Genomic DNA, 11,758 nt, shown 5'->3' on the forward strand with positions numbered 1-11,758 from the left:
TTGGTTGATTGGATCAATCTTTGAAAGAAGGGGCCCTGGACTTTCCCCTTTATTCTTATCCAACCCCCTCACTCTATTTATTTTTTCTTTTTTTATTATGTATAGGTTTCGGATTGTGGGTTCCCTGCCAAGAGACCACCAAACCTAGTTCTCCTGTATCATGTGTGTAGGAATATGTATCTCTGGATGCAAAGGGATCCCAAGAATGTGTGTGTTGTACATTGTGTGGTAAGTAGTGCATCTGTTCTTATTTGTAATTGGCAGGATAAAACAACCTTTTGATTACACAAATCAGATATTGTTTCCATTCATTAGACCAGTTTCTTGGTGGTGGTTATTGCATTGATGTTATTGTATTTGACAGGATACTTGTATTTGATGAGATGAATTAATGTGGTTGTATTTCACATAATACTTGCATTTTATTTTATTAAAATGATGTGATTGTATGTGAAAGGATACTTGTATTTAATTGATTGAATTGGTAGGAATTGTATTTGAAAGAATAGCAAGGCCTCTTCAGATACTTCCTTCCTAAGATTTCATTTCAATTTGATCGAATTGGTGTGATGCATTTAAGTTAATCGAATGAATTTGATTGCATTTAATTTGACTGAATCGTTATGATTGTATTCGACAGGATGGCAAGGCCTCTTCAGCTACGATAGTCTCTTCCTTCCTTACATTCTGTCGTCTGTTTAGTACGGTAGATGTCAGTCTCTATATGTTCTCCGTCAAGCGAGGGCCTCCTGGCATCACACCGTCTCAGAAGAGGTAGGTTCTTATCATAATAATTCAAAATTTGAAAACATCAGATAAACTTTGGTTACTTTGATACCACTTTTGCCACCATGTCCTTAATAGAGAAACAGGTTGATTATTTTTCTTTAAAAACAATAAATTTCTATAATATGGTCTTATTTCTTTAACAAGTTTACTTCAATGAATTCCTGTCATCATTTGTAGTTATCTCATATGTATTCCTCTTTCAATATTTTCTAAATAGAGGGATGTTATACTTCTTGCCAAATGATCCTATGTGTTGAATCAATTATATGTTCATTTGTATTGGTGCTTGTGAGGGCTATTTAGGATTGTTTGGGACGGAATGTTCAGTGTAGCTTTAACTCCGTCTGCATTTATGATACATGCACTTTTAGAGGTATTTTTGTCCTTTCAGAAGCAAGCCTCCCTCTCCCTTACATTGCTCTATTTCATTTTCATTTTGCCACTTCTGTAACACCATACACCATGTATCTTTGCTTAGGTACATGGAGTATATCTGTGGTATGCTGTCTCCTACTGCCCCTATCAAACCTCATCAGAGAGTACTCCTTATTAGAAGCCTGAGACTCACTCCAGTACCACTCTATAACAAGATGAGGTGAGTATCAATTTCCTAACTAAACAGTTCTACTCCAAAGGTGGTAAAACAAGAAATGATGAGAAGAGGGAAAATCTGAATAAACAGTTTGTTATGGATATTATATTTAACTGAAGATGATTACATTATTCCATCAAAATTATTTGTTAGATCTATAAAAGATAATAGTTTTAAGAAATTGTGACCAATATGGTATCAAACAAATGATCAGACCTTGTGTTTCAGTCAAATTGTTGCAGATTAATAGGGCTTAAATGTACCCAAAAGTTACTTCTTTTTTTTTTTTGGGGGGGGGGGTAATTTATGCCACTTTATGTCTCTTTTGCCCAGAACATTTCATATTTTAGCTCATTATTTTGATGCAAGGTTATTGGAACATTTACCAGAGGCAATGTGTTTGTCATTAAAATTAAGTGATAATTATATGCAACATATGTGTAGTGCTTTTTCCGTATGTCTGCAGCCGTCTTACAATCATATTAGGAATTTAGAACAGATTTGCCTGAACATTTATTTATCATTATTATACCATTGATTTAATATATTATTTTTGTGTACAGGAGTGGTTGCCGTCCATTTTGTGAGGTGTTTCATGATGAGGAAAGGATTCTGTCCACATCACAAGAGTATGAGAGGATGAGGTAACATCAAGAAAATAATATGTTTTTGATTTCTTGAGGAATTTTCCGTGGCTTAAAGTTTGGCTGTCTTCATTCTTGTATCAGTTGAAGTGTAAGGTTTTTTAAGAATGCAATAATTTTTCTATATGTATTGCAACTGACATTTAACATTATCAACAGTAAATTTCCACTTTCTATTTTCACAACCCCCCCCCCCCCCAAAAAAAAAAAAAATAAATAAATAGGGAGAAAATATATATCTTCTTGCTTTCATCGATCTTGAGTAGCTCTTAGTTTGAAATCTCTTGGGTTATATATTATTATTTTCTTTACCTGTATTAAAAATTACTGTCATATATTTAATTGTTAAGTGAAATTACAAAATAATGATATCAATTATAATGATTTAATGATATAATGATTAAAAGATATTACTAGCTTAGGGTGTTATTTATCTAGAGGTGTTGTGGCTCAACAAGGCCTGGGGTGCAAATCTCACTGCATAAAGGCAAGGCATTTATCTACACAATTCTACTCCAAAGGTGGTAAAACAAGAAATGATGAGAAAAGGAAAATGCTTGCGGTGGGAAAAACTGAATGGCGCTTATTTTATTTCCTAAAAAGCGCCTTGAGCACTCTACATAGTGGATTTGGCCCGATATAAGTCTAATTATTATTATTATCATTATTTGCCTGTCTCCACCTGGGAGATGTAAATGGATTAATACATGGTAGGAAGAAATTCCATGAATACTTAACCCTCAATCTCCCGGGGTATTTTGATTCTTGTCATTCCCGGGGGGGGGGGGGGGGGGGGGGGGGGGCCATTATGGCCCCCCCTTAAGATCTCAGCCGTGGATTGCGCGATCACAACGAAAATTTGCATGATGGTAGAGAATGACGTAATCTACGCAGTTGCATTGGTAAATTTCACTGAATTCATATATTTTCATTTTATATGAATTAATTATGCTAATTTATTCATGAAATCATACTTTTTGCTCTGATTCACTAAATAAAGCTCCTAGAATGCTATTTTTTGGTGAAAATATTCTTTATAGCATTCCTAACAATTGTGAATGAAAAAATTCTGGTACCAAGACCGAGCTCTTATGTATTTTATTGTTTTTTTTATTTCTTATGTATTTCTTTGTTTTTTTACTTTTTGTTTTTTATTGTTTTTTCGATGGAAATCGTTCCAGACTTAATTCTAATCATAAACAAGACAAAATTAATTAATTTTAATCATTAAAAGTAGAAATAATGATACATTTATGAATTTTGGCCAAATACACAATTTGCATTGGATTTGTACATGAAATCACGTTTATGAGCAATTTTTGGTCTGACATGCACTTACATAATGTTGCGTAATGTCGTAACCGCGTACCCGGGCATCACAAATTTGGTCTCAAAATTTGCGCGAGACTTGAAAGTAAAAAGTCAGTGAGCGGCGAGGTCAAAAAATTTTGCGCAGCAGATATATCGCGGAAATTGTCGAGGGGGGGGCCATAATGGCCCCCCCCCCCCCGGGAGAATTAGGGTTAAGTGCCTGATCAGTGTAGCTGTGCTAAAGCGGGAGTATTAGTATGCAGTGCATTGCATTGTAGTAAGGGCTGTATAAATGATGCATATTATTTTTATTATATCTATATTGCTTTGCAGGGGTTTTGAGGTCGAGGATGCTAGTGCATTCATCGATCTAAATATCCCTGTGTGTGGTGATGTTATGATTGTAGTTTATCATGCCCGGTCAACCTTTGGTGGAAAAGTACAAGGAAAGGTTTGTACTCAATATTGTACTTACAGCACTGTATTTGGTAGAAAAATGTTGTCACATGTTCTTGTTTATTGATGAAAGTTTAGCTTTTGATGTAATACAAACTTAGCACTACAAGTCTTTTTGTCTTTGTAACGTTATAATGTAATCAATGAATCCTCTTTATCTTTGTTGCTCTGGTGGGATGAGATACTTGTAAGGAAATATTTATTTTCTAAGTTGTATGTTCTGGAACAATATATCAAAGGAACTGTAGAATCACTGATGCACAGTACCACTTCAATCCAATTGGGAATGCGTCTTTGTCTAGTAATACATACTATCAGGGCCCTAAAACATAGAGATTGATTGTTACGCTCATTTCTACAATTCATTGCATTTATTATATTGTGTATGATTAGTGATAAAACTAATCCCCAAGATCAATCGCTAAGATTTATGTTATGGTCCCCAAAAGTTTGTTGTACACTTTATATTAGCATGAACAGTACAAGGAGTGTTGTCCCACATGGCTAAGAAATATAGTAATTTCTAACAATTTTGCTTTAGTGGAGGGAGTGTTTGCATTTAACTTTAGAAATCATGTCAGAACTTCTATGCATTTGAATCATTTGTTAATGATTATCTTTCTTGATGTCTCAATATCTTGCTTTTTTAGGTGACTGGTCTGAAAATGTTCCAGTTTCAGTTCCATACTGGATTTATAGAACCAGGAACTCAAGAGATTGATTTCACTAGGTAAGTCATTTTTCTCTTCTGTATTCCTATAAACATTTCACACTGCTGAATATGAATTTGGAGCTCTTAACACAAAGCTTAATGATTGATCATGGAACTAATTTCTAAATGAGATTGCATTGATGATTAATTGTCAAAATCAGTCCTCCAATGATTTTTTTTTCTAAAGTTAATGTTTTGGGGCCCACTAAATATATTTCCACTAGGTGTACACCTATTTTCTCTATTTTCCTTTTTGTCTCATCCTAGAGGATCTAATCACATTTTGTCTGCAACGAGTTTGGCTCCTACTTATTTAGTCTAATTGCCACTTAGTCCATTTCCATTTCATCTAATTACAATTTAGGGCATACATATTTCGGTTATAATCCACTGGTCTAAAGCCATGTAGTCTGTATGATTTGATGAACCGTTTATGGACTAAATTCTCATTTGATAAACTGAAAAAGGAAGGAGACAAAGAAGAATTACACCATCCTGTCATTAGCAGACCTGCCAACTAGTAGGTTTTTGCAACCAAAATATGGGAGTACGTTTTTCCTTTTAAAAGTTTTTTTTTTTTTTTTTTTTACAAAATCGTAATTTCTTGAGAAAAGTCATCTCTATATGTCTCTATTTCATAAAACTTATGCAAATATGGTTATTAGATCAATGTAATTTCAGGTAACTTGTTTTTTTTTCGATCATTTTGTTAAAACCAGGGTGAGATATACACATGTTTCAATGTTGGTTTTTTTCATCTGCAAGAGCAGTGCGCATTTTAGCTTGCATGCAGCTTGACCGCTGTGATGAGCAAGTGCGCCACGCATTTTATTATGAAATACACTTTTTTGGGGGAAAATACAGTTTTTTTATCACGGAATACAATTTTTCATTCCCAGAGGTTGGCAGGTCTGCATTAGACTAAGTAGCATTTAGCCCAAGTGATTGTTAGACCAAGTGACATATAAACCAAATTGATTTTAGACCAACTGGGTTTTGCCCTTGTAATTTTAGACATTCTGAGAAGGAGACCAAGTTGATAGAAACCAAACTGCAGATAACTTTGCCAAAGTCCAGTGTTTTAGGACCACAGTAATCTGTTGAAATTAGTAGGAATTAAACAAGTTTAGAAGGGGTGTAAATCACATACTCTGGTAGAAATGAGGCTGATGTTTCACAAAGAGTAAAGTGTGAGTAAGAGTAATGCTTATAAAATGCAGACCCACTCATAATATGGAACATGCAAGTTTATTGATTAATATGCAGTAGCGTATGTCCTCTTAGCATGATTTGACCTTTGCAGTGATGCCACTGCATGCAACTGAGAATTTAAGTGTAAACATTCACATCTAAGTTACACTTAGATGTAAATATTCGGAAACACCCCCTGGTATAACAAGAAAATTGGTTCAACTTGGGCAAAAACATGTATTTGACTTATGGAAGGTTGACTTATGCAGTTTACCTGTACTTATCTGATCCATGTCGTGTCTTCTTTGTAATATCAGATATGAGCTAGACTTCTTTGAACAGGATAAGTTTGCTGAGCATTTCCATGCCAGTCTGGAGGTAGTGGTCTCAGAGAAAGATAGACCATCACAGAAACCTGCTCCTTGGACCACGTTTGAGACTAAGAGACTCACTCCTAAGTATTGCTTCTCGGGCGAGGATGAGTGGGACAGTGTCAAAGCTCAGTTTGGTAAGTTACAAACTATTGCTGTCTTAAGATGTATTCTAGTATATATATCTCTCGGGCAATTCCATAAATTGTACGTCCCGTCCCCTATGTGTGAGACCTCCCTGAAGCAATTCAACTCTGCAGTTCGTATGAAAAGCTGTCATCCTCTAAATTTATACTGGCTAGAGTACTTCAAAGAATGAAGTAAGAATGGACATACATTTCTTTGAATATGGTATTGCCTTCTTGCACCAAGGTTAGAATATGTAGATGAATTAACCTATTACAATCAGGGAATTGCTTGTGAATGAAACATCTTCCTCAGTTTTTATTGCCATGATTATAAAATTAAGTCTGTGGTGAAGATATCAAATTAGATTGCTGAATATTGTATGTAATATGTATGGGACTGTGTTGCTCAGAACATTAAGATCAGTGTTGTTCTGGGTTTTTCACATGTCCCTATATCAATGTTTATTGCCTTCTGAAGACCATGATGTAATTAGTACAACGTTATGGACAGATACGAGGCAAACATCTACCTGAATTGTGTTAATTTTATCATCTCAATCACTGATGAATGAGCTCAAAACATAATTGTATGGGTGAACAATGTGTTTTTATTGTTTTTGTCTCACCTGCATAGCAGAGTGAGACTATAGGCGCCGCCGCGGCGGCGACGGTGGCGTCAACACCAAATCTTAACCTGAGGTTAAGTTTTTGAAATGACATCATAACTTAGAAAGTATATGGACCTAGTTCATGAAACTTATACATAAGGTTAATGAAGTATCACTAAACATCCTGCATGAGTTTCACGTCACATGACCAAGGTCAAAGGTCATTTAGGGTCAATGAACTTTGGCCGAATTGGGGGTATCTGTTGAATTACCATCATAACTTTGAAAGTTTATGGGTCTGATTCATGAAACTTGGACATAATAGTAATCAAGTATTACTGAACATCCTGTGCAAGTTTCAGGTCACATGGTCAAGGTCAAAGGTCATTTAGGGTCAATGAACTTTGGCCAAGTTGGGGTATTTGTTGAATTACAGCCATAAATTTGAAAGTGTGTTGGTCTAGTTCATAAAACTTGGACATAAGAGTAATCAAGTATCACTGAACATCCTGTGCACATTTTAGGTCACATGATCAAGGTCAAAGGTCATGTAAGGTCAAAGAACTTTGGCCACGTTGGGGGTATTTGTTGAATTGCCATCATATCTCTTTAAGTGTATTGGTCTAGTTCATAACACTTGGAAATAAGAGTAACCAAGTATCACTGAACATCTTGTGGGAGCTATAGTAGTTTTCAAAATCAGCACTGCTGCTATATTGAATCGCATGATGCAGGTGAGACGGCCAGAGGCATTCCACTTGTTATATGAAAGATGTTTATAGTATTGTCATCTGTTAGTCTGTATGTCAATGTTCATGTGTATCCCTATGTAGCCTCAGGAAAATGATCCACGACGTGGGAGATATCATTCTTAGATCAATTGTATATCATTTAAAATCGATTTTAACTTTTATTGTCCTCTGCAAATGACCTTGACATGTTTTATCTTTCTTGCTCTACATTTTAGATATTCCTTTGTGTTTGCTTTTTTTTTCCACAGTTCACTTTGAAAAGATTATTTTGCCTTATGTAAAATTTTCTCCTTAATAGAAAAATTATCTATGGGGAATAGAATAAAATTACGTAACCTGTCTTAGTTTCACCACAATGTCTTTTTTTTCTAAGACGCCATATCTCACCATTATTATTAATATGTTGCTTACTTTTATTGTATCATGTTTGATAAGAATGTATTTAGTTTCTTTACTTCATATTTGAGCTCAATATTTTGTGATTTTCCATTTATTCTTAATTAAACAAAGAAATACTATGTGTGTGTTTGATATTGACCAGTAGACAACCTTTCGTAAAATGCACCTCTCTTTTTCTCAGTCATTTATTTTGGAGCGTCATTTAATATTCTGTTTTAAAACACCAATGGAATGTGACCTTGAATCCTGTCACTGTTCTTTTCTTCCCCATGTAGGTAAGATGGATGAGAAAGCCCAGCGAAGATTAGAGAAGGAGCGATCTGAGAAACAGTCATCTGAGAATAAGCCCAGTGCTCCTCGGCAGGCATCCCCTCCTCCTCAACAGACCGCTCCTGAAGCTGCTCCTGCAGGTGGACAAACTGACAAGAAACCATTCTTTCAGACGTTGGATTGGCAACAGCGTGGTTCTCAAAAGACAGAAGGACATGTCAAGCTACCAACACAGGAAAATGAGACTTTGATCGACGATGATGATGATAGCGATGATGACTTCAATACTTTCCAAGCTCAACGCATGAATGAGATGACTGCAAACAGTGAGCAAGGTCAGCAGAGCCAGTCACAAGGAGGTAGTGATGCTAATTTCTTTCAGTCGGATCCAAATGACACATCCCAGAGCAGCACCACTCAGGAGGATTTGTTTGCAGATTTCTCGTCCGCAATGTCACAGTCCGAACAAACAACCGATCTCTTGAACATAGGTGGTGATAGCACACCTGCAGCCCAGCCAGCAGCAGAGCCAGACCTCATGGCTCCACCTACCAGAGACCCTACTAATTTTGATTTGCTAGTTGACACTACAGCTGAAATGAACATTGGGGCATCTCCAGCCCAGCAGAGCCAATCGCAGGATACTTTTGATCCATTCATGCAAGCTAAACCATCTCAATCCTCCGCGCCAAAGCAAACCAAATCTCAAGATAAGCAGTTTGACAATAACACGTTTGATCCATTTGCTTCACGTCAGACAAGTCAGCAAGCAATGCCAAAAGCTACACCTAAGCAGGAGAACCAACCAAGTCGAACAGAGGAAAAGGATGATTCGTTTGATCCATTTGCATCGTTTGGTCAACCCTCGCCAAGTGCATCTGGACCTAGCAGTCAGCCATCTCCTGCCAGTGCTAACAAACCTTTGTTTGATCCCTTTGGGGCTCAGCCACGTTCAACTCCTTCACCTACACCCGTTTCCACAAGTAATCTAAGTGCTCCTCAGGGGGGCATGACAAGGCAGACTCATAGCAGTGACAACCTTCTTGGGGACTTCGGCAACTTTAGTCAGAATGGTGGTCCTACATTGAAACAGGTTTGTACCTTGCAGACGTATCATTGTTACGGACAATGTTTAATGTTTTCTGGCCTTGTGCCTCCTTAGATTTCCAGGGTACCTTTTTAATTTATGCTTATGAGTGTAATTCCCTTGACAATTTTCTCCTAATTTTTCCTTTTCTATGAAAAACTATATCCTTTTGTGTCCCCAATGTTCTGTAATCTTAATCCGGAAGATATGTTTACCTTCATCAAACTGATTTTTTTCAAGTCTACATAAGTTAAATAATCACCCAAGTGAAAACATTTCTAAACAGATTTTTCAAAGCATGTGTAATTCAGCCCTCCTCGAATTTCACCAAAGTCGAACTGATTTGTGTGGCCACAGAAGACTTAACCACAATAGACTCACCTGTACCTTCTGCTTTTTCTTCATTTCTGGTCTCATTATTCATCTCTATCTTTGTCTTTTTACAGAGCAACAGTGGACCAGACCTAATGTCTGGTTGGAACCAAGGTCCCAGATCCACTCCCATGCAGCCTGAACCTAACAGAACTCCCCAGCATTCTGGCCGTCCCACTCAGTCAGCAAAGGTTGACCCCTTTGCCAGCTTTGGAAACTTCTCATCCCCCTCCCAGGGGAAACCGATGGGTGGTGGTCAGGCGATGGGAGGAGGCCAAGGTATGGGAGGTGGTCAACCCAGTCCTCAGAAGCAGAGACAGAGCCCAGGTTTTGGCATGGGTAGGCAGCAACCGATGATGTCCCCACAATCTCCATCCCACAGGCCAGCTCAGCCCCAGCCATCACCTCAGAAGACAGCAACACCACCCCCTCAGGCGGCCAAGCCTAACTACTATGCTGGTGGCTTCTCATCTAGTGTTATTGGAGGTAGAGATGAGAGAGGGAAGAGAGCAGGGGGTAAGTTAGTGATATCGTACAGTTGAAGAAATATGGAGTAGTTTTTATGAGCTATTTATAAGAGTATTTTGTTTCAACAGATCAAAGATAATTCAAAGAGAGCAGTATACATACATGTAGCTTGTAATTGAATGAAGAAACAAAATGTGGTACCATTGGCAGTTATGTATCTTTCTTGTCTTTCCTAATAGTACAGGAATACCAAAATACTCTTTAATATTTTGAATTTGATTTTGTGCAGGCTTCATGACAAGTAAAGCAGCAAAACAAGCCGATTTTGGTGACCTACTCTCAGACCAGCAGAAGTTCCAGGCCTCTGCCAAGAAGCATGAACCAAAGACTATCAATGATATGAAGAGAAAAGAACTAGAAGCTACCACTGATCCTAATGTTCTCAAGGTAATAAAAGCAGTCATGGTCTGCTATAGCAATCACCTGTACAGATAGACTATATGTTGGGTTTTCCTTGAATAACTTTCCCAATTGAAAATAAACAAATGTGTGGACAGTTAAAAAAGAGCTCTGTATGACATAAGTGGCAACCTTCTTTTCCCTTTGAAAAAATTCTCTACAGGAATTGGGAGACTGTATTTGGACAATATGATTTTGTCACCATTGCTATAATTCTACATACTGAGCTGCCCTCCAAATTTTGACAATTTTAAAATATGGAAATACAGGGTTTCAATAGCCAATTGACAATATCCCATCACAGGTTTCACTTCACCATTTATTCTAATGTTTAACTCTGGATTATTTGATTTTGTTCAGAATTAGGCCCCATAATATAAGGGTAGTAATGATATTAGGACTCATATAGCACTTATCACTAATACTGCATCAGAAGCCTCTACATGCTCTACAATAATGCAACATACTAGTAGTTATTACCCTGGCTTCAGCAGAGCTACTGTTGCATGCTTCTGCAATTTAGTTTGAGGAATTTGGACCTTAGCCCTCAAAAATTATTTAAACAAGCCGTACAAAATCTGATGATTGTGTCCTAGCAACCTTGTGAACTATTACTACCCGCCATTATGTAATTATTTACCACAGGTTAGAGACTGGACCAAAGGGAAGGAGAATAACATTAGAGCTTTGATCTGTTCGTTACATCAAGTATTATGGGATGGCGAAGAGAGATGGAAACCCGTCGGCATGCATCAACTCGTTGAGCACAATCAGGTAAATGCAGAGTTTCAATAATATCATTACAGCAGTTGTGATGAATGGGTTTAACCCTTATTTAATTACAATGAACAGATATAAAAATATTCATATTTTTATTCCTCTTTCTTGGGGGGTGCGGGTTCTTTTGTATGTTTCTCGGCTATAAAGTTCATATTCCAGCAAGTGCCATTGTCCTTTGTTAGATCAATCATGTCATCATTCAACACTCTTTTTTCAATTTTTTTTTATTTTTGACCACACAAACTCCTTAGAATGGTGTACTTGTAGATGATTTTGAGTTCTGTCTTTGTAAGGGTTGCATAAACCATTATTTGGTGGATATGACATTGACAACTGACAAGCAAACAAAAATGAAAAACTTATATTTCA

The 11,758-nt window shown here is 37.0% G+C and overlaps 1 protein-coding gene and 1 non-coding gene across 2 annotated transcripts in view; both read left to right on the forward strand.

Annotated features, from left to right (window-relative positions):
• Window positions 1-11,758, forward strand: part of LOC129271246 (cyclin-G-associated kinase-like) — a 33,903-nt gene that overhangs the window by 17,953 nt on the left and 4,192 nt on the right. The window contains exons 11-21 of the mRNA XM_064106410.1: window positions 106-228; window positions 641-774; window positions 1,268-1,384; window positions 1,945-2,025; window positions 3,670-3,787; window positions 4,443-4,522; window positions 6,013-6,203; window positions 8,229-9,316; window positions 9,757-10,198; window positions 10,440-10,597; window positions 11,255-11,383. Coding sequence (XP_063962480.1) covers window positions 106-228; window positions 641-774; window positions 1,268-1,384; window positions 1,945-2,025; window positions 3,670-3,787; window positions 4,443-4,522; window positions 6,013-6,203; window positions 8,229-9,316; window positions 9,757-10,198; window positions 10,440-10,597; window positions 11,255-11,383 — 2,661 coding nt within the window. The remainder of the gene's footprint in view (window positions 1-105; window positions 229-640; window positions 775-1,267; window positions 1,385-1,944; window positions 2,026-3,669; window positions 3,788-4,442; window positions 4,523-6,012; window positions 6,204-8,228; window positions 9,317-9,756; window positions 10,199-10,439; window positions 10,598-11,254; window positions 11,384-11,758) is intronic.
• LOC135156065 (small Cajal body-specific RNA 8) lies at window positions 6,587-6,722 on the forward strand. The gene has a single exon (XR_010295197.1). It is a non-coding gene; the product is annotated as a small Cajal body-specific RNA 8 (non-coding RNA).

This window comes from Lytechinus pictus, chromosome 11 (assembly GCF_037042905.1).
Source record: "Lytechinus pictus isolate F3 Inbred chromosome 11, Lp3.0, whole genome shotgun sequence".
NCBI lineage: Eukaryota > Metazoa > Echinodermata > Echinoidea > Temnopleuroida > Toxopneustidae > Lytechinus > Lytechinus pictus.